Below are 22,215 nucleotides of genomic sequence, written 5' to 3' on the forward strand. Positions count from 1 at the left end.
CTTGCGTTCTGCCCTTTTGAACTCAGACTCTGTCCCCAGAGCTGATGCCAGGCAGAGGACAGCTCCAGACCCTGCTGCTGAGCTCTCCAGAGCTGAGGAGGAGCCTCCTCAGGAGGATGAATGTCCCATTATGAGCAGGGAGGAATAAGCTGCCCTTGTCTGCGGGAGCTCTCCTCGGGGTGGCCACGCTGGTAAACAAAGGGCTGGGCACAAAGGGAGGCTCTCAGCCCGGCCCCACGTGTGCCGTGGGGCCTGGGCTTGGTTTGGAGAGGAGGCTCTGGGCCTATTTCTGGTGTGACTTCTGCTCCCTGAGGCTGCAGACAACGTATTTGGTGTCCAAGGAAGCCATTCACCACCAGCTGCTGCTCTGTGTGAAGCCAGGAAGAAGGAGACCTTCCCTGGAGAGCTTCCAGTCCTGCCTGGCCACCATCCTGCCCAACCTGCTCTGGGTGAACCTCCTCAGGAGGCTCTTCCAACCCCCACCACGCAGGGATTCTGTGATCCCACCCCAAAATGGTGTTGCTCACCGTCACAAAGCACCAGCAGCAGCATTTCCAGACCAGTTTGTCCTGTGAGGCCACGGCCATGGCCTCTGGAACGGCCACAGCAAGCTGCAGCCACGGTGCTGGGCTGCATCACAAGAGTGGGCAGCAGGTCAGGAGAGGGGATCCTGCCCCTCTGCTCTGCCCTGCTGAGACCTCACCTGCAGTGCTTGAAGTCATCAACACAGGAAGGACATGGACCTGATGAAGCAGGTCCAAAGGAGGCCACAAAGATGATCAGAGGGCTGGAGAACCTCTGCTGTGGGGACAGGCTGGGAGAGTTGCTGGAAGGTGTCCAGAGAAGGGCAACAAAGCTGGGGAGGGGTCTGGAGCACAGCCCTGGGAGGAGAGGCTGAGGGAGCTGGGGTTGCTTAGCCTGCAGAAGAGGAGGCTCAGGGGAGACCTTCTTGCTCTCTCCAACTCCCTGCAGGGAGGTTGGAGCCAGGTGGGGGTTGGTCTCTTCTCCCAGGCACCCAGCACCAGAACAAGAGGACACAGTCTCAAGCTGTGCCAGGGGAGGTTTAGGCCAGCAAGAGAGACTGGCCCTTGGGGATGTGCTGCCCAGGGAGGTGGTGGAGTCCCCATCCCTGGAGGTGTTTAGGAAGAGCCTGGATGAGGCACTTGGAGCCGTGGTTTAGTTGATCAGATGGTGCTGGGGGATAGGTTGGACTCCATGATCTCAAAGGTCTTTTCCAACCTGCTTCATTCCATTCCATTCCATTCCATTCCATTCCATTCCATTCCATTCCATTCCATTCCATTCCACTCTGTGTTGGGGCTGCTCAGCCTGGAGAAGAGAAGGCTCTGGGAAGACTTTAGAGCAGCCTTCCAGTGCCTGAAGGAGACCTACAGGAAGGCTGGGGAGGGGCTGTAGGGATAGGGCGAGGGGCAATGGTTTGGAGTTAGGGCAGAGTTAGGCTGGACATGGGGAGGAAGCTCTGCACAGTGAGGGTGAGGAGACACTGGCACAGGTTGCCCAGGGAGGTAGTGGAGTCCCCATCCCTGGAGGCATTCAAGGTCAAACTTGCTGTGTCCCTGGGCAGCCTGCTCCAGTTGGAGGTGTCCCTGCTGACCGCAGGGGGTTGGACAAGATGCCTTTGGAGGGTCCCTTCCAGCCCCAGGCACTCTGTGGTTCTATTGCCCTCTGGCCACCAGCACAACCCAAGTGCCACCAAGGCTTCCTGGGATGTTTCTCTGAGCACTGCAGGGCACAGAGCTGGGCAAGTGGAAGGGCTGGCTGTGCCCTCCAGGATGATCCTCACCCCTCCCAAAGAGCCCGAGTGGGCACCAGGCAGGGTTGGGGCCAGGTGGCAGTGCACTGGCATCTCCTGTGGCTCCACCTGGAGCTCTTAGGACACAGCAGAAGCTCTGCTTGGCGCTGTGGTTTCATGCCTCATGGAGGAGCAACCTCCCCAGGCTCCTCAGGTGCCTCCTCGGCAGCTCTCCAGCCGGCCCTGCTCCGGGGGGGGCCGGGAGGGAGGACCCCGTCTGCAGCGTGGGAAAGGGCACAGGGCAAAGGCAGCGGGGCAGCTCTGTGACCCTAGCAGTGCCACCACAGACTGGCACAGCACCAACATGGCTCGGAGCAGGGCTGGGCTGTGAGTGGGACCCGGCCACGAGTGGGTCCAGTTTGTGAGTGGGGCTGGGTTGGGAGTGGGACTGGGCCACGAGTGGGTCCAGGTTGCAAATGGGTTCAGTTTGTGAGTGGGTTGGGAGTGGGACAGGGCCACGAGTGGGTCCAGGTTGCAAATGGGTTCCGTTTGTGAGTGGGTTGGGTTGGAAGAGGATCCAGGCTATGAGTGAGTCAGGGCTTCAAGTGGGTGTGGTTTGTGAGTGGGTGTGGTGTGTGAGTGGGTGTGGTTTGTGAGTGGGTCTGGGGTGTTGGATGGATCTAGATTGTTAGTGGGTCTGGGTTGTGAGTGGGTCTGGGGTGTTGCATGGATCTAGATTGTTAGTGGGTGTGGTGTGTGAGTGGGTCTGGGGTGTTGGATGGATCTAGATTGTTAGTGGGTGTGGTGTGTGAGTGGGTCTGGGGTGTTGGATGGATCTAGATTGTTAGTGGGTCTGGGTTGTGAGTGGGTCTGGGGTGTTGGATGGATCTAGATTGTTAGTGGGTCTGGGTTGTGAGTGGGTCTGGGGTGTTGGATGGATCTAGATTGTTAATGGGTGTGGGTTGTGAGTGGGTCTGGGGTGTTGGATGGATCTAGATTGTTAGTGGGTGTGGTGTGTGAGTGGGTCTGGGGTGTTGGATGGATCTAGATTGTTAATGGGTGTGGGTTGTGAGTGGGTCCAGGCTGCAAATGGATCCAGGCTGTGAGTGGGTTCAGGTTGTGTGAGGGTCTGGGCTTTGAGCCTGGGCTATGACTGAGTCCACACCATGCATGGGGCTAGGCTCTGAGTGGGTCCAGGTTGTGAGTAGGTGCAGCCTGTGAGTGGGTGTGGGTTGTGAGTGGATCCAGGACATATGTGGGTCTGGTATGCAAGTAGGTCCAGGCTGTGAGTGGATTTGCTTTGTGAGTGGGTGCAGCACATGTGTGGGTCTGGTGAGTGAATAGGTCCAAGCTGTGAGTGGGTCCAGGCTGAATGGGTTTGGATTGTGAGTGGGTCTGGGTTGTGAATGGGTACAGGCTCTGAGTGGTCGAGGTTGTGAGTGGGTTGGGGTTGTGAGTGGGTCCAGCACACGTGTGGGTCTGGGTTGTGAGTGGGTCTGGGTTGCAAGTGGGTTCAGGAAGTGTGTAGGTCTGGTATGAGAACAGGTCCAGGCTGTGAGTGGGTCTGGCCTGTGAGTGGATCCAGGCTGCAAATGCCTCTGGGTCTGTGAGTGGGTCTGGGTTGTGAGTGTGTCTGGATTGGGAGTGGGTCCAGGCTCTGAGCAGTCCAGATTGTGAGTGGGTCCAGGACACATGTGGCTCTGGTTTGTGAATGACTCTGGGTTTTGAGTGGTTCTAGGACATGTGTGGGTATGGTATGAAAACAGGTCCAGGATGTGACTGGGTCTAGGCTGCAAATGGCTTTGGGTTGTGAGTGGGTCCAGGACATGTGTGGGTCTGGCACGTGAATAGGTCCAGGCTGTGAGTGGATCCAGGCTGCAAGTGGCTCTGTCTTTGTGAGTGGGTCTGGGTTGTGAATGGGTCCAGGCTCTGAGTGGTTGAGGTTGTGAGTGGGTTGGGGTTGTGAGTGGGTCCAGGACACATGTGGCTCTGGGTTGTAAATGGCTCTGGGACATGTGTGGATCTGGTATGAGAATAGGTCCAGGCTGTGAGTGGGTCTGGCCTGTGAGTGGGTTCAGGCTGCAAGTGGCTCAGGGTCTGTGAGTAGGTGTGGGTTGTGAGTGCATCCAGGCTCTGAGTGGTCCAAGTTGTGAGTGGGTCCAGGACACGAGTGGCTCTGGTTTGTGAGTGACTCTGGGGTTTGCATGGTTCCAGGACACAAGTGGCTCTGGGTCGTGAATGGGTCTGGGTCGTGAGTGGGTCTGGGTTTGCGTGGTTCCAGGACACAAGTGGGTCTGGGTCATGAGTGGGTCTGAGTCATGAGTGGATCTGGGTTGTGAGTGGGTCTGGGTTTGTGTGGTTCCAGGACATGAGTGGCTCTGGGTCATGAGTGGGTCTGAGTTGTGAGTGGGTCTGAGTCGTGAGTGGGTCTGGGTTGTGAGTGGGTCTGGGCTTGCGTGGTTCCAGGACGTGAGTGGGTCTGGGTTGTGAGTGGGTCTGGGCTTGCGTGGTTCCAGGACACGAGTGGCTCTGGGTCGTGAGTGGGTCTGAGTCGTGAGTGGGTCTGGGTTGTGAGTGGCTCTGGGTCGTGGGTGGGTCTGGGTCGTGGGTGGGTCTGGGTAGTGAGTGGGTCTGGGTTTGCGTGGTTCCAGGACATGTGTGGGTCTGGGTCGTGAGTGGGTCTGGGTCGTGAGTGGGTCTGGGTTTGCGTGGTTCCAGGACATGTGTGGGTCTGGGTTGTGAACAGATCCAGGCTGTGAATGGGTCCAGACCGTGCATGGGCTCAGGTTGAATGGGTCGAGATCGTGAGTGGCTCAGGGTTGTGAGTAGGTCCAGGACACGCATGTGTCTGGTATGAGAACAGGACCCAGGCCGCGAGTGGGTCCAGGCTGCAAACGGCTCCATCTTTATGAGTGGGTCTGGGGTGCGAGTGGGCTCCTGCCGTGTGACGGCCTGGGCCCTGAGCGCGTCCAACCCCGCTCGTGACTCACACTCATGAGTGGGTCCTGCTTACGAGTGGGCCTAGGCCACGCCGGGGCGGGGGGGAGCCCTGCGTGTTCGCACCTCTCCGCGTACCTCCCCCCCAGCTCCCCACGACCGCAAGCAGAGGCCCACCCGGGGCGGTGAATCAGCACAGGCCGCCGAGCGGGCGGGCCGGGGGCCGGGGCGGGAAAGCCGCGGGGCACGCCGGGAGATGGAGTCCTGGGAGGACGGGAGGCTCCCTGCGCCGCCCCCCGCAGGACTCCATCTCCCGGCGTGCCCCGCGCGGTGCCGGGCGCCGGCGGGGCGGGGCTGGGCGGGGCGGGGCGGGCGCAGGGGGGGTTGTGGTGGCCCCGCCGCGCACGCACAGCACCGGCTGCAGCCGCCGTCGCCTCAAGCCGCAGCAGCGCCTGGTTCTCCTCCTCCTCCTCTTCCTCCTCCTTCCTCTTTTCCTTCCTTCCTTCCTCCTTCTCCTCCTAAATCCACCCTTCCTCCTCCTCCTTCTCCTCCATCCTCTTCATCCCGGAGCCTTCCTCGCCCTTTCCCCGGCCCCGTGAAGATGGTGGACCGTGAGCAGCTGGTGCAGAAGGCCCGGTTGGCCGAGCAAGCCGAGCGATACGACGACATGGCGGCCGCCATGAAGAACGTGAGTCCCGTCCCGTGGCCGCCTTCTCCTTCTCCTTCCTCCGAGCCCCTTCCCGTCGCACCCCCGGCGGCACCGGGGCTGAGCTTCCGCGCTCCCCTCTGCCTTCCCGGGAGGTTCCCCTTCCTCCCTCCGCCCCGTCCCGCTCCCTTGTGGGCTTTCACAGCCCAGGGATGCCCCTCTGGACCCTGCCCTAGAGCTTTTCCCTCCCCTCCCCCCCGCCCCCACGCATCTTTTACCCTCTTCTGCAGCCCCCACTCAGCCCCACGCATCTCTCTGTCTCTCCTGCCCTAGAACCTCTCACTCTGCCCCACGCATCCTCTTCTCTGCCTCAGAGCGCTCCACGCATCCTCCTCTCTAACCTGGAGCCCCCCCACTGTGCCACATGCATTCTCACCTCTACCTTAGAGACCCTCACTCTGCCCCACAAATCCTTCTTTTCTGCCCTAGAGCCCTGCACGCATCCTGCTCTCTAACCTGGAGCCCCCCACTCTGCCCCACGCATCCTTTTTTCCACCCTGGAGCCTCCCACTCTGCCCCACGCATCCTTTTTCCTACCCTTGAGCCCCCCACTCTGCCCCATGCATTCTCTGGAGCCCCCCATTCCACCCCACACATCCCTTTCTCTACCCTAGAACCACCCACTTTGCCCCACACATCCTCTTCTCTACCTTAGAGCCCCCCAGTTCTGCCCCACGCATCCTCTGGAGCCCCCCACTCTGCCCCACACATCCCTCTCCTCTATCCTGGAGAGCCCCTCACACCCTCTCTCCTGCCCTAGACTCCCCACACATCCTCTCCTCTACCCTAGAGCCCCCCACGCATCCTTTCCTTGCCCTACTGCTCCGCCCCCCCCCCCTCCCCCCCCGCCTTTCCCCTCCCCTGCTTCCCCCCACACCTCTCTTTCCTGCCCTGGAGCCATCCCCCACATCCCTGTTAACAGCCCTAAAGCCCCCACCCAGCCCCACACGCTGCATTCCCTGCCTCAGAAGCCCCTACCCTGCCCCCCCATCACCTCTCTGCCCCCCACACCAGCCCCTCTGCCGTGTCCCCATCCCCAGTGTGCTGTTGGTGGTGGGGGGGGAGGGGGCCAGAGGAGCCAGCCCTGGGCTGCAGCGCTCCCTGGAGCAGGGTTTGGAGGGTGGGGAGGGGGGGTTGGTGTCACATCGCCTTGGTTGGGGGGCGGGGGGGGAGGGGTGCTGCCAAACCCTGTGTGGACCCCTGCGATGGGGGGTGGGGGTGGGGGGTTGCCTGCAGAGCTCTCCCCCGCTGCCCTCCTCGCTGCCCTGCATCCCTTCCTCTGTGTGCTTGGGGAGATTTTTCGGGGGTGGGGTGGGGGTGGGGTGTGCCGCGATCCCCCCCACCCCCCTTCAAAAAACCGGGGAGCCCTTGGGCTGCCCAAAAGCTCTCCTTTTGCCCTGCCTTGGGTCGGAGAGAGCTCCGAATTGAGTCATCTTGTATTCATTTCACGCTCCTAAAATAAAGCCTCTGCATATAGCAAGGCTGAGCTGGTTTGTGACACTGAGAGCTCCCCTTCGGTGCTGACATTTTGACAATATAAGAAGAGGAGGAAAAGGAAAGGAGGAGAGGAGAGGAGGGGGGGGGGAGGGGAGGGAGATAACAAAACAACACCACACACACACACAAAAAAAAAAGAGAGACGAAACCTCGACTAAACCGACCAAGCCACCCCCCCCCCAAAAAAAAACCCACCCCAGCCCCAAACCCAACCACCCAACCCCATATCTCTGATCTGATCTTGCAAACAAAGCGCTCGTGGGAGGCAGGATCAAGTCATTCCAGAAGATTCTGCATTTGTCATATTGCAGGGAGGCTAGACTGGGTGGAGGGAGGGAGGGGGGGTGCTTTAAAGGGGAAAACTGGGCTCTGCCGCTCGCCTCCTCAGCCAGGCTTCCCCCAGCCCTTCCGCGAAGAAGCCCCCCCACCCCCACCCCCCACCATCACCGCCACCCCCTCACCCACCCACCCATCCCCGGTGGGGTGGGGGTTGGGGGGGGTGGGGGGTGTCCATCCCAGCCGGCTCGGGCAGGGAAGGCTGAGGTGGGAATGGCGCAGCCCAGCCGCGGGCGCAGCTCTGCCGTGCCCGGATTGCACCATCCCAGTCGATAACCTTGGCGTTTATCGAGCAGCCCGGCCCCGCCCGGCAGCCGGCGACGAGAGGCGGCTAACGGCGGCCAGATGTTGTCACCTTGGAGCTGTCACCCCCGGCCGTGTGTCCCCGTCCCCCCACCCCCCGCCTCCCTCCCGGTGCCTCGCCCCGGAGGCTTTTGTGGCGCTGGCTGCCGGGCGGCACCGCCGGGCTTTAGCCGGAGCCTGCTGCGTGAGCACATCCCACAGCTCATTTCCGACGGATAATGCAGCTGCCGCCGGCGGGACAAAGCCGGCTGGGATGCGGCTGGGATGCACACACAGCCCTGCCTGCGCCCTCCCCGGCAGGAGCCTTGCCCTGCCCCGCTTGAGCCGCGGCTGGCTGCGGAGCCCGGGCTGGCTGTGGAGCCCGGGCTGGCTGTGGAGCCCGAGCTGCTGTCCCGGTGCTGTGCAGCTCGTCCCTGCCGCGCATCGCTGAGGGCAGGAAGGGATTCTGGACGAGGGCTTGGAGAGGCAGGGCAAGGGGCAATGGATTGGGGCTTGGAGAGGCAGGGCAAGGGGCAATGGATTGGGGTTTGGAGAGGACAGGTTGAGCCTGGAGATGAGGAAGACATTCTTGACAGTGAGGGTGGGGAGAGCCTGGCACAGGTTGCCCAGGGGGGTGTCATGGATGCCTGCTCCCTGGAGGTGTTCAGGGCCAGGCTGGATGAGGCCTTGAGCAGCCTGTGCCGGTGGGAGGTGTCCCTGCCCGTGGCAGGAGGGTTGGCACTGGCTGATCTCTAAGGTTCCTTCCAACCCAACCCATTCTGTGGCTCTGGGCACCGGGGCCAGGCCCTGGGCAGGGCTTGGCAGTGCCCACCCCTCCCGGCAGGGCACACAAAGGCAGAGAGCTTTGTTCTGCAGCCCTGCCCCAGCCTGGTCAGTCTGTCTGTCCGGCGCTGATGGACACCTCGGGCCGGGTGCTCTCCCAGCCCCCAGCCCCTGGTGCAGGAGGCTGCTGACCTGGCACTCATTTCCCTGGCAACGCCTGGTGATGTCATATGCCACGGTCCAAGCTGCAATGCAGCCAGGTGGTAGCAGAGAGCATGCAGGCTGCGGCTGCCTGAGGTGATGCAGAAGCATTCCCCTGCTCAGCGCCGTTGTTGTCTCCTGCCCTCCAAAGCTCCTCAGCCTCCTGCTTCCCCTCTGGAGCCCGGCCTGGTGGTGCTGTGCGTTGCAGAGCTCTCTCCTGCTGTGGCTCCAGCTTGCCCTGGTGGTGCTGCTGGGGGGCACCTCAGGGGTGTGGTGCTCAGCCCTGCCTGCTGGGGAGCAGAGAGGCCATTTAGAAGGTAGAAGAGAATAGAACAAACCAGGTTGGAAGAGACCTTCAAGATCATCAAGTCCAACCTATCATCCAACACCATCTGAGCAACTGAACCATGGCACCAAGCACCCCATCCAGTCTCCTCCTGAACACCTCCAGGGATGGGGACCCCACCACCTCCCTGGGCAGCACATCCCAGTGGCCAATCTTTCTCTGGGTAGAATTTCCTTCTCTGAGGCTGTGAGAGCTCTCTGGGCACCACAAGCCCATCTCCTACACTGCTGTGAGGGAAGGCAGTGCTGCTGCTCCATCCTTACAGTGTGTGCACCCCAGCAAGAGCTGCACCCTGCTCCCAGAGCCAGGCTTTACCTCTGCCCTGCTAGAGGTGTGAGCAGTCCCTGACCCCCCTGGGGAAGGCAGCCTGAGCTGTGCTTCACTTCTTTGGGCACCTGGGAAGGGCAGGCACTGCCCCTGCCCAGTGCTCTGCAGTCACTCTCAGCCCCTGCTCCAGCAGGGCCCACACCAAACCAGTGGCCAAAGTGCACATCCCTGTGTCAGCAAGGGCCAAGGCAGGGAGTAAGGCAGGGTCACAGGCTGAAAGGCTGAGCCCAAGCTGGGAAGAGTGCAGCTCTCCAGCTTCCCACTCCCACCCCAGCATGGCCCACAGAAGCAGAGCACCACAGAGGGGCAGGGGTTGGAAGGGATCTTGAGTGGTCTGCAGTGGAAAGCTGATGATCTGGAGGAGGGGATTGAGTCAGTCATCAGCAAATGTGCAGATGACAGCAAGCTGTTGGTCAGTTAGAGGGCAGAAGGGCTCTGCAGAGGGACCTTGCCAGGCTGGACAGATGGGCAGAGGCCAACAGGATGGCATTCAACAAGTCCAAGTGCCAGGGGCTGCACTTTGGCCACAACAACCCCAGGCAGTGCTACAGGCTGGGGTCAGAGTGGCTGAGAGCTGCCAAACAGAAAGGGACCTGGAGGTGCTGATTGACAGCTGCCTGAACAGGAGCCAGCAGTGTGCCCAGGTGGCCAAGAAGGCCAATGGCATCCTGGCCTGCATCAGGAAGAGTGTGGCCAGCAGGAGCAGGGAAGTCCTTGTGCCCTGTGCTCTGCATTGGTTAGGCCACACCTTGAGTCCTGTGTCCAGTTCTGGGCTCCTCAGGTCAGGAAAGATGTTGAGCTGCTGGAAGGTGTCCAGAGAAGGGCAACAAAGCTGGGGAGGGGTCTGGAGCACAGCCCTGGGAGGAGAGGCTGAGGGAGCTGGGGTTGCTTAGCCTGCAGAAGAGGAGGCTCAGGGGAGACCTTCTTGCTCTCTGCAACTCCCTGAAGGGAGGTTGTAGCCAGGTGGGGGTTGGTCTCTTCTCCCAGGCACCCAGCACCAGAACAAGAGGACACAGTCTCAAGCTGTGCCAGGGGAAGTTTAGGCTGGAGGGGAGGAGAAAGTTCTTCCCAGAGAGAGGAATTGGCCCTTGGGATGTGCTGCCCAGGGAGGTGGTGGAGTCCCCATGCCTGGAGGTGTTCAAGAGGGGCTTGGATGTGGCACTTGGTGCCATGGTCTAGTCATGAGGTGTTGGGTGACAGGTTGGACTCGATGATCTTTGAGGTCTCTTCCAACCTTGGTGATTCTGTGATCCTGGAGTGCCAGGCTGGGGAGAGGGACCCCCCCCAGGATTATCTGGTGCACCCTCCCTGGGTCACAGTCTGGGTGCAGTGAGCTGGCCCAGCAGCCTGGCAAGCTGAGTGCTGAAGCTGCCCAGTGCCCTGCAATCCACCACTGCCCCTGGGAGATGGTTCCAGGCTCTGACTCTTCTCGCAGGGGAAGATTTTGTTCTGGAGTCCAGTGGGGCTCTCCCCAGCACTGCCCTGTGCCCATCTCTGCTGGTCTCTTCCATGGCACTCCCTGTGGACAGGGAGTCTCCATCCTGCTGGGAGCCCCCCCTCAGGTGCTGCTGCTGGGGAGGGTCTGCTGGGGCTCTTGCTGGCCACAGCCATCCCCAGCAGCCTCTCCCCAGCCCTGCTCTCCGTCTCTCAGCAGTTCTGGCTCCTTCTTTGCTGCAGCTGGTCCCTGCAGCCCCCTTGCTGCTGTGGGAGCAGGGCTGCTCCCCCTGCCCCCCGATGGGGCGGGTTTGCCGGGCAGCCTGCCTGAGCCTCAGCGGGTAGCCCCTCGGCCGCCGCAGGGAGCCGAGCGCGGAGCTGCCCCCGGGAGGGCTGCCAGGCCGGCCCCGGGGTGCGGGTGCCTGACCTTGGTCGCGTCCCCTGTCACCCGAGTGCTGCTCGGGGCTGCAGGCAGCCTGCTGGCGGGCAGGAGCCTCCCTGCCGCTGCCCAGGCCGGGCGCTGGCCCGGGGCTGGGCAGCGCTGCCGGGGCAGGGGCCGGCCGGCCCCCGGCAGCGCCTTCCTTGCCTGCAGTGCCCGTGCCGGGTGCCAGCTGCCTGCCAGGCTGGCTCCGCTCCACGGAGGGCTGCCCCCCGGCCGGCCCCGGGCTGGGGATCGATAGCCACGGGCTGGGGATCGATAGCCATGGGCTGGGGATCGATAGCCGTGGGCTGGGGAGGGCTGTGTGCGGGCGGAGCTGTGCCGAGCACCGCGGGCCTGGCCCCACCGACCCGCTGCGGGGGCAGGCAGGGTGGTGGTCTGCAGGCGAGAGGGCAGGGGGCAGGGAGGGGACGGCAGTGCCCCTGGGTCATGTGCCTATGGCACAGGCCTTGAGCTCCCAGGAGGGGCCCCTGGGAGGGCAGTGCCAGGCTTGGGGGGACCCAAGCTGTGCAGGGGGGGCTGTGTCTGGGAGGGACCCAGGCTGTGTGTGGGGGCTGTGTCTGGGGGGGACCCAGGCTGTGCAGGGGGGCTGTGTCTGGGGGGGACCCAGGCTGTGTGTGGGGGCTGTGTGTGGGGGGGACCCAGGCTGTGCAGGGGGGGCTGTGTCTGGGGGCTGTGTGTGGGGGGGACCCAGGCTGTGCAGGGGGGCTGTGTGTGGGGGGGACCCAGGCTGTGCAGGGGGGCTGTGTCTGGGGGGGACCCAAGCTGTGCGGGGGGGCTGTGTCTGGGGGGGCTGTGTCTGGGGGGGACCCAGGCTGTGCAGGGGGGGCTGTGTCTGGGAGGGACCCAGGCTGTGCAGGGGGGGCTGTGTCTGGGGGGGACCCAGGCTGTGCAGGGGGGGCTGTGTCTGGGAGGGACCCAGGCTGTGTCTGGGGGCTGTGTCTGGGGGCTGTGTCTGGGGGGGCTGTGTCTGGGGGGGACCCAGGCTGTGCAGGGGGGGCTGTGTGTGGGGGGGACCCAGGCTGTGTGTGGGGGCTGTGTCTGGGGGGGCTGTGTCGGGGGGGGACCCAGGCTGTGCAGGGGGGGCTGTGTCTGGGGGCTGTGTCGGGGGGGGACCCAGGCTGTGCAGGGGGGGCTGTGTCTGGGGGCTGTGTCGGGGGGGGACCCAGGCTGTGCAGGTGGGGCTGTGTCTGGGAGGGACCCAGGCTGTGCAGGGGGGGCTGTGTGTGGGGGCTGTGTCGGGGGGGGACCCAGGCTGTGCAGGTGGGGCTGTGTCTGGGAGGGACCCAGGCTGTGCAGGGGGGCTGTGTGTGGGGGCTGTGTCGGGGGGGGACCCAGGCTGTGTCTGGGGGCTGTGTCGGGGGGGGGACGACCCCGGCTGTGTCTGGGGGCTGTGTCGGGGAGGGGGGGGGACCCAGGCTGTGCAGGGGGGGCTGTGTCTGGGGGGGACCCAAGCTGTGCAGGGGGGGCTGTGTCTGGGAGGGACCCAGGCTGTGTCTGGGGGCTGTGTCTGGGGGCTGTGTCTGGGGGGGACCCAGGCTCTGGGGGGGGCTGTGTCTGGGGGGGACCCAAGCTGTGCGGGGGGGCTGTGTCTGGGAGGGACCCAGGCTGTGTGTGGGGGCTGTGTCTGGGGGCTGTGTCTGGGGGGGCTGTGTGTGGGGGGGACCCAGGCTGTGCAGGGAGGGCTGTGTCTGGGAGGGACCCAGGCTGTGTGTGGGGGCTGTGTCTGGGGGCTGTGTCTGGGGGGGCTGTGTCTGGGGGGGACCCAGGCCCTGGGGGGGGCTGTGTCTGTGCTGTGGCTGGGCAGCATCAGCTGTGCTGGTGCTGTGCAGGGCTGCACTCTGGAGCTGCTGCTGCCCAAGCAAATGGCTGCTGTGGGTGGAGGGGCAGAGGAGGGGAGCCTGGGGCACTGCAGGCCTGCCCTGGCACGGGGCTGTGGGCCTTGCCCCGTGGCTCAGCAGCCTGGCAGGCTCTTGCCCTCTGTGGGCAGCCACCAGGTTGGTGCAGGGAGCAGGGAGGAGGGAAAGGGAGCCAAATCCTCCCCCTCTGGAGGGTCCCAGGGGGGCAGGGCAGGGCAGGTCTGCTGCTCTCTGCCAGGCAGAAGGCTGAGGGGGGAAGGCTTCTCCAGGAGGGGTGCTGGGCAGCCCATCTGTGCTGGGTGGGAGGGGAGCAAGGAGCACAAGCTGCTGTAGTAGCACTCCCCAGGGGGCTGGGGAGGGCATTCCTGGTGCCAAGGTGGAGAGGGGATGCTGGCACCCCGTGGCTGCAGTGTGCTGCTCAGCCTCCTGCTGCCTCCTGCAGCGCTGCAGCAGGGCTCTGTGCCTGCCAGCCTGCTCTCACCCAGGGGGGAGGAGGCCTCTGGTGCCCTGCTCAGCCCTGAGCCGGGGGAGGGGGGGTTCTGAGGCAGCATGAGTCAGGAGCAGGGAGCAAGGCTTCCTTCCTGGAGTCAGCAGTGGGGTCATGGCAGGCTGGCTGCAGGCAGGAAACCCTCTGCTGCCTGCCCTGCCTCCCACCCCCTGCCCCTGCCTCCCACCCCCTGCCCCTGCCTCCCACCCCCTGCCCCTGCCTCCCACCCCCTGAGGCTTCCAGGCCTGGGCTGGCTGCCTGGTATCTGGCCTCAGCACCTTGGAGTGGTAGACTTGAGTCACACATCTGACCTCAAGCTGTGCCCAGGTAGCAGTGTGGGCAGCACACATGAGCTGGGTTAGCTGGTGAGGCTGCAGCAGCTCAAGCTCTCAGGCTCTTCTCAGGCCCTGCTGAGTCTGTCTGAGCTCTGAGACCGTGCTGGGCTCCTCTCAGCTGGCCAAGGGCAGCAGCCAGGGATGGACTTGCTTAGAAATGGCTTTGTTTTATTGACCTAAAGTGATATTGAGGCTGTGATGGAGCCCACAGCAACTGACTCCTCTGCTGGGGTATGTGGCCAGCAGGGCTTTGGGGCTGGAGTTGTCCTGGTGAGCTGGGCACTGCTGAGGCCACGTCTTGAACCCTGGGCTCAGTTTTGGGCTCCTCACCCCAAGAAGGACATTGAGAGGCTGGAGCAGGGCCAGGGAAGGGCAACAGAGCTGGGGAAGGGTCTGGAGAGCAGGGCTGGGGAGGAGCAGCTGAGGGAGCTGGGGGTGGAGAAGGGGAGGCTGAGGGAGACCTCATTGCTCTCTGCAGCTCCCTGAGAGGAGGCTGGAGCCAGGTGGGGGTTGGGCTCTTCCTCATAGTAATAAGTGACAGGACCAGAGGAAATGGCCTCAAGCTGCCCCAGGGGAGGTTTAGGTTGGCCATGAGGAACAATTTCTTCCCCTTGAGGGCTGTCCAGGCCTGGCCCAGGCTGCCCAGGGCAGTGCTGGTGGAGTCCCCATGCCTGGAGGGGTTGCAGAGCTGTGGTGCTGAGGGCCATGTGGTGCCCTGGCAGTGGCTCAGGGCTCAGGGCTGGACCCAATGAACTTGAATGTCTCTTCCAACCAAAATCCTTCAGTGGAAGAAAGGTCTTAGGGGAGGGCCCTTGAAAAGGGCCCTGAGATGTTTAGAGCTTAGCCAGAAGCCCTTTGGAATGGTGACCAGCCCTGGAAGTGCAGCAAGGGGGGGTGTGAGCTGCATTCATTTCAGTTTCCCCTTCCTCCTTGCTCTGCTTCTTGAGGTTGCTGATGGCTGACTCACAGCAGAGCCCTTTTGGAACACCAAATCAGCTTCATCATCTGTATGGGCCAGGCCCTGGCTGCCCAAGCTTTGTTCACCAGCTGGCCTCAGAGTTGCTTTTTGGGCACTGCTGATTCACAGCCTGGGTTGGGGTGGGAAGGGACCTCAAAGCTCAGCCAGTTCCAACCTCCCCCCCCCCAACCCCCTGCCATGGGCAGGGACACCTCCCACCAGCACAGCTTGCTCAGGGCCTCAGCCAGCCTGGACTTCAACACTTGCAGGGAGGAGGACATCCACAAGCTCCCTGGGCAACCTCAGGTTGCCCAGGGAGCTTGTGGATGTCCTCCTCCCTGCAGGTGTTCAGCACCAGAAGGCCTCACCTTGAACACAGCCTCCCTGGGCAACCTGTGCCAGGCTCTCCCCAGCCTCACTGCAATGAATTCCTTTCTCATCTCCACTCTCAGTCTCCCCTCTCCCAGCTCAAAGCCGTTGTTCCTCATCTTGGCACTCCCAGCCCTTGGCCAAAGTCCCTCCCCAGCTCTCCTGGAGCCCCTTCAGGTACTGCAAGGCTGCTCTGAGGTCTCCCTGGAGCCTTCTCCAGGTTCAACAGCTCCCAACTCTCCCAGCCTGGCCCCACAGGGGAGGTTCTGCAGCCCTCTGAGCATCTCTGTGGCCTCCTCTGGAGCCTCTCTCCAGCAGCTCCAGGTCCTTCTTGTGCTGGGACCCCCAGAGCTGGAGGCAGTGCTGCAGGTGGGGGCTGAGCAGAGCAGAGGGGCAGAATCCCCTCCCTGTGCTGCTGCTCACACTTCTGATTCTTTGGCTGTCTGTGGAGCCAGCTTGGACCTTCCTGCCTCTGCTCTCCAGGCTTGCTGTCTTTTCTCCAGAGAAGGGCAGCTGAGGTGGGGAAGGGTCTGGAGAGCAGGGCTGGGGAGGAGCAGCTGGGGGTGTTGAGCCTGGAGGAGAGGAGGCTGAGGGAGACCTCATTGCTCTCTGCAGCTCCCTGAGAGGAGGCTGCAGCCAGGTGGGGGTTGGGCTTTCCTCTCTGGTATCAGGTGTTAGGGCAAGAGGAAATGGCCTCGAGTTGCCCCAGGGGAGGTTTAAGTTGGATATCAGAAGAAACTTCTTGGCTGAAAGGATCCTCAGGCACTGGCCCAGGCTGCCCAGGGAGGTGGTTGAATGCCCAGCCCTGGAGGTGTTCCAAAGAGGCAGAGCTGTGGTTTAGCATCAGCCTTGGTGGAGTTAGAGACTGGTTGGACTGGATGAGCTCAAAGGCCTTTTCCAGCTGAAAATGCTCTGTCTTGAAGGCTGGAAGCCTTGAGCAGCTGCTGCCAAGGTAACCAGCCCAAGGAGTCCTTGGTCTGGAGCACAGCCCTGTGAGGAGAGGCTGAGGGAGCTGGGGTTGCTTAGCCTGCAGAAGAGGAGGCTCAGGGGAGACCTTCTTGCTCTCTCCAATTCCCTGAAGGGAGGCTGTAGCCAGATGGGGGTTGGTCTCTTCTCCCAGGCAAGCAGCACCAGAACAAGAGGACACAGTCTCAAGCTGTGCCAGGGGAGGTTTAGGCTGGAGGTGAGGAGAAAGTTCTTCCCAGAGAGAGTTGTTGGCCATTGGGATGTGCTGCCCAGGGAGGTGGTGGAGTCCCCATCCCTGGAGGTGTTCAGGAGGGGACTGGATGTGGCACTTGGAGCCATGGTTTAGTCATGAGGTCTGTGGTGACAGCTTGGACTCGATGATCTTTGAGGTCTCTTCCACCCTTGGTGATTCTGTGATGCTGTGATTCCACCCCCATTCCACCCCCATTCCACCCTCCCTCCCAGCGGTGTCCCTGCAGGAAATGCCCCTTGGTGTGTGGGGAGTGGAGCAGGCAGCAGCAGGGCTTCACTGCCTGTGCTCTGTGAGCTGTGGCCAGTGCTGGGGGCAGCCCTGCTGAGGGGAGGGGGCTGTGGCTTTGTCACTGTGCTCCTGGGGAGATGCTGGCTGGGCCTTCTGACCTCAGGAGCCCTTCAGCTTGGCTTCAGGATGTTGTGCAGATGAATGGCTGTGGCCAGGTTCATCACAGTGTGGTAGGGCTTGGGAGGAGATCATCCAGCCCAAGCCTCTGCCAGGGCAGGGGCACCCAGGGCAGGGCACCCAGGAACACATCCAGGTGGGGTTTGGAAAGTCTCCAGAGGTGGAGACTCCACAACCTCTCTGGGCAGCCTGCTCCAGGGCTCTGCCACCCTTGAAGTGAAGAAGTTTCTCCTCATGTCTAGGTGGAATTCCTTCTGTTCCAGTTTGTGCCTGCTGCTCAGGAGAGAAAATGCTCTGCTGTGGCTGCTGGCTGCCAGGCTCTGGGGGGCATTCAGAGGAGTGTGGCCAGCAGAGCCAGGGAGCTGCTCCTCCCCCTCTGCTCTGCCCTAGAGAGGCCACACCTGGAATATTGCCTCCAGCTCTGGGCTCCCCAGCTCAGGAGGGACAGGGATCTGCTGGAGAGAGCCCAAGGGAGGGCTGCAAGGATGCTGAAGGGACTGCAGCACTGCCTGGGGAGGAGAGGCTGAGAGCCCTGGGGCTGTTCAGGCTGGAGAGGAGAAGGCTGAGAGGGATCTGATCAATGTCTATCAATAGCTGAGGGCTGGGGGTCAGGAGGGAGGGGACAGGGACAGGCTCTGCTCACTGGGATAGGCTGGGATAGGCCAAGGAGCAATGGCTGGAAACTGCAGCACAGGAGGTTCCACCTCAACATGAGGAGGAACTTCTTCCCTGTGAGGCTCCCAGAGCCCTGGAGCAGGCTGCCCAGAGAGGTTGTGGAGTCTCCTTCTCTGGAGCCTTCCCAGCCCCATCTGGATGTGTTCCTGTGTGACCTGTGCTGGATTCTCTGCTCCTGCTCTGGCAGGGGAGGCTTGGACTGGATGATCTCCAGAGGTCCCTTCCAACCTCTGACATCCTGTGAGCTGTGAGCCTGCCCAGGCAGCTTTAGGTCTTTGCAGATGGATCTTCTGTGAAGTAGTTCAGCCCTCTTCCCCCATGGACACAGCTCTGAGGGAGCCTAGCCCATAGCTGGGTGCTGTCTGAGCCCACTCTGCATTGCCACCAGGCTGGGGGAGGCCCCTGCAAGATGAGCAAGGCTGTGAGTGGCCATGGGAGTGCTCTGCTGGGGGAAGCAGATGGTGCAGCAGCACTGCTCAAGCCCCTCCTGCTCTCTACTTCTGCCTCCTTCCACCTTCTCCCCTCCAAAGCAGAGCTGTGGAGGACTTCACACATCTGCATCTGGTCTGGAGCAAGCAAGGAGGGGGAAGGCTGCAGCCCCAGAGCCAGCTGGCTGTGTGGGTGTAGCACTGGGGGATGTGTCATCTGCTTGAGCAGCACATCACAGCCAGCTCTTGTTTGTGCTCCTGGCTGCCTGCTCTGATGGGCATCCTCCCACCCTGCAGGGGAGGGGACAAAGGCACCTTCAGTTCTGCTCCTTGGTGCTGAGAGGCTTCCCTGCCCTCCCTGTGCTGCAGGGGGCAAGGTGCTGGCTTCCTCCCCATGGCAGCAGGCTGCCTGTGCCCAGTTTCACCAAGCACACAGCTGCCTGGCCCTCAGCTCCCACCTGCCTCCAGCCCCTCCAGGGGCTCCCTGCCCTGGGCCCTGCTGGGGCTGGTGGGGCACAGGGCTTGAGTCCCACCCTGGCTGCAGTGCTCCTGGGGTCTGGAAGCAAGTTCTGGAACAGGGAGCTGAGAATCACAGAACTGGCAGGGCTGGAAGGGAGCTCAAGGCTCAGCCAGCTCCAACCCCCCTCCAGACCCCTCCCCAGCTTTGTTGCCCTTCTCTGGACACCTTCCAGCATCTCAGCATCTTTCCTAAGCTGATTTAGAATCATAACTTTGATTTAGAATCATAGAATGGAATCAGAGAATCACAGAACTGGCAGGGCTGGAAGGGAGCTCAAGGTTCAGCCAGCTCCAACCCCCCTGCCATGGGCAGGGACACCTCACACTGCAGCAGGTTGCTCACAGCCACCTCCAGCCTGGCTGCAAACACCTCCAGGCAGGAGGCTTCCACCACCTCCCTGGGCAGCCTGTGCCAGTGTGTCTCTCCAGAAGTGCCTGGAGGTGTTCAAAGCCAGGCTGGCAGAGGCCTTGCAGCCTGGGCTGGGGGAAGGTGTCCCTGTGGCAGGAGAGTTGGAACTGGATGATCCTCAAGGTCCCTTCCAACCCAAACCACTCTGTGAATCTGTCAGGTGATGAGGACAGACTGAGAGAGTTGGGGTTGTGCAGGCAGGAGAGGAGAAGGCTTCCAGGAGACCTAATTGTGGCCTTCCAGGATCTGCAGGGGGCTGCAGGAAAGCTGGGGAGGGACTTTGGAGGGTGTCAGGGAGGGATAGGACTGGGGGGGATGGAGCAGAACTGGAAGTGGGGAGAGAGACAGTCTCAAGCTGTGCCAGGGCAGGCTCAGGCTGGATGTTAGGAGGAAATTCTTCCCAGCAAGAGAGATTGGCCCTTGGGATGTGCTGCCCAGGGAGGTGGTGGAGTCCCCATCCCTGGAGGTGTTTAGGAGGAGCCTGGATGAGGCCCTTGGTGCCATGGTTGAGTTGATCAGCTGGTGCTGGGTGAGAGGTTGGACTGGATGATCTCTGAGCTCTTTTCCAACCTGGTGAATTCAATTCTATTCCATTCAGATTGGATGTGAGGAAGAAGTTGTTCCCCTTGAGGGTGGTGAGAGACTGGCAGTAGTCAGTTGTCAGGAGGGGTTGGACTTGGTGATCCCTGAGGTCTTTTCCAACCCCATTGATTCTGTGATCTTTCTGCCCAGCAAGGAGCCCTCAGGCTGCTCTGCTCCGAGCTGCAGAGCCCCTGCTCATGGAATGGGTTGGGTGGGAAGGGAGCTCCCAAGCTCATCCAGTGCAACTCCCTGCACCCAGCAGGGACATCCTCCACCAGAGCAGGCTGCTCAGAGCCCTCTCCAGCCTCAGCTTCAATATCTCCAGGGCTGGAGCCTCAACCACCTCCCTGAGCAACCTGTGGCAGTGTTCCTGCAGGCTCCTGGGGCAGAACTTGTTCCTCACATCCAGTCTCAGTCTGCTCTGCTCTCATTTCAAACCATTGCCCCTGGGGCTGTCCCTGCAGGCCTTTGGGAGCAGTCCCTCTGCACAGCCTTCTTGTAGCCCCTGCAGGGACTGGAAGGCTGCTCTGAGGTCTGCCCAGAACCTTCTCTTCTCCAGGCTGAACACCCCCAGCTCCCTCAGCCTGTCCTTGGAGCAGAGGTGCTTCAACCTCCTTAAGGTGGTTTCCTCCAGGCTCCAGCAGGACAGCAGCAGGAGGCCTGGGCTCCAGCCTTAGCAAGGCTGCTGCTGGACACCTTGTTTGGAGAGTTGTGGTGCTCTGCAGCATCCAGGTTATTAATAGCAGTTGGAGAAGCTGTTGCTGTGCTACAGAGCAACAGAGCAGCACCAAGGACTGCTGCAGGAGAGCTGCACTTGTCCAAGGGCCTGGTGCTTGGGGTTCAGCAGGGAGGGAGAGCTTGGGGAGCAGGTTGACAGCCTTTAGAATAGAATTAAGCAGGTTGGAAGAGACCTTTTTGATCATCCAGTCCAACCTCTCACCCAGCACCAGCTGATCAACTCAACCATGGCTCCAAGGGCCTCATCCAGGCTCCTGCTAAACACCTCCAGGGATGGTGCCCTGTGCTCAGCACTGCTGAGGCCACACCTTGAGTCCTGTGTCCAGTTCTGGGCTCCTCAGGTCAGGAAAGATGTTGAGATTCTGGAAGGTGTCCAGAGAAGGGCAACAAAGCTGGGGAGGGGTCTGGAGCACAGCCCTGGGAGGAGAGGCTGAGGGAGCTGGGGTTGCTTAGCCTGGAGAAGAGGAGGCTCAGGGAAGACCTTCTTGCTCTCTGCAACTCCCTGAAGGGAGGTTGTAGCCAGGTGGGAGTTGGTCTCTTCTCCCAGGCACCCAGCACCAGAACAAGAGGACACAGTCTCAAGCTGTGCCAGGGGAGGTTTAGGCTGGAGGTGAGGAGAAACTTCCTCCCAGAGAGAGAGATTGGCCCTTGGGATGTGCTGCCCAGGGAGGTGGTGGAGTCCCCATCCCTGGAGGTGCTCAAGAGGGGCTTGGATGTGGCACTTGGTGCCATGGGTTAGTTGTCAGGAGGTGTTGGGTGACAGGTTGGAGTTGATGATCTCTGAGGTCTTTTCCAACCTTATTGATTCTGTGGTTCTATGCACTGAAGCCTCTGGTGGAGTCCCCCTGGGTGCTGTAGGAAGCTGGAGCTGGCAGAGCACATTTCAGGTGCTGCAGGGAGAGGGCCCAGAGGCTGGAGCCAGGCTCTGCTGGGGGATGCCCAATGCCAGCACAAGGGGCAGTGGTGGAAGCTGAGGCAGAGGAAGTGCCATGGAAACAGGAGGAAGAATTTTTCCCCTGTGAGGTGCCAGAGCCCTGGAGCAGGCTGCCCAGGGGCACAGCACTGCTGGCACAGCAGCTCTGCTCTCAGCCTGGGCAGGGCTCCTGGGCACCACGTCACCCTGGCACTTCTGAGCCCCTGATTAAGGACAGGAGTCTCCTGTTGGCCTGGCACTGGGAGCTGCTGGGAGATTTGATGCTCTGCTGGCTGGGGGGCTGGGGGGGAAGCAGGGTGCAGGCACAGCTGAGCCAGATTAGGCCTTGGAAGCTGGGAGGTAAAGTCCTTAAGCAGCTCAGGCTCCCAGCAGGGCTCAGCACCCTCCCCAGAGGCAACTTGGTTCCTGTAGCTGCTGGCTCCCAGCCTCATGTGCTGGAGGCCCTGCAGAGCCTGGCCAGGCTGGGCCCTGCCCTGCTGGCTCCTGACCCTGGCTCACAGCACCCCCAGGGTGGCTCCAGGCTGGGGGCAGAGTGGCTGCAAACAGGACCTGGGGGTGCTGGTTGGCAGCAGCTGGAGATGCTTCTGTGCCTCAGTTTCTCCTCTGGTGGAAATCTGGGCTGGGAGCAGCCCTGCCCATGGGAAGTGATGGAGGCACTGCCAAGGCCAGAGTGATGCTGGGCACCAGGGTGCAGGCCCTGGGCCACCCAAGGGTGCACCAGCCTGGGATCAGGCCAGGCTGGATCCATGGGCTGAGGCTCAACAAGGCCAAGGGCTGGGGTCTGACCCTGGGGCACAACAACCCCAGGAAGGCTCCAGGCTGGGGGCAGAGCAGCTGGAAACTGCCTGGGGGAAAAGGCCCTGGGGGTGCTGGTTGGCAGCAGCTGAGGATGAGCCAGGGGGTGCCCAGGTGGCCAAGAAGGTCACCAGCAGCCTGGCCTGGAGCAGCAGTGGTGTGGGCAGCAGGAGCAGGGCAGGGATTGTCCTTGAGTCCTGGGCTCAGTTTTGGGCTCCTCACCCCAAGAAGGACACTGAGGGCTGGAGCAGGGCCAGAGAAGGGCAACAGAGCTGGGGAAGGGTCTGGAGAGCAGGGCTGGGGAGGAGCAGCTGAGGGAGCTGGGGGTGTTGAGCCTGCAGGAGAGGAGGCTGAGGGAGACCTCCTTGCTCTCTGCAGCTCCCTGAGAGGAGGCTGGAGCCAGGGGGGGGTTGGGCTCTGCTCCCTAGCCTCAGGTGAGAGGAGGGGAGGCTGTGGCCTGAA

The 22,215-nt window shown here is 62.1% G+C and overlaps 2 protein-coding genes across 2 annotated transcripts in view; both read left to right on the plus strand.

The window, feature by feature from the left end:
- SSC4D (scavenger receptor cysteine rich family member with 4 domains) overlaps positions 1-4,751 on the plus strand; it is a 40,214-nt gene extending 35,463 nt beyond the window's left edge. Inside the window, exon 16 of the mRNA XM_054166970.1 lies at positions 4,617-4,751. Coding sequence (XP_054022945.1) covers positions 4,617-4,751 — 135 coding nt within the window. The remainder of the gene's footprint in view (positions 1-4,616) is intronic.
- Positions 4,752-5,065: 314 nt separating this feature from the next.
- YWHAG (tyrosine 3-monooxygenase/tryptophan 5-monooxygenase activation protein gamma) overlaps positions 5,066-22,215 on the plus strand; it is a 30,978-nt gene continuing 13,828 nt past the window's right edge. Inside the window, exon 1 of the mRNA XM_054166559.1 lies at positions 5,066-5,378. Within this exon, the coding sequence (XP_054022534.1) occupies positions 5,292-5,378 (87 nt within the window). The 5' untranslated portion in view covers positions 5,066-5,291. The remainder of the gene's footprint in view (positions 5,379-22,215) is intronic.

Source organism: Dryobates pubescens, chromosome 13 (assembly GCF_014839835.1).
Source record: "Dryobates pubescens isolate bDryPub1 chromosome 13, bDryPub1.pri, whole genome shotgun sequence".
Taxonomy (NCBI): Eukaryota; Metazoa; Chordata; class Aves; order Piciformes; family Picidae; genus Dryobates; species Dryobates pubescens.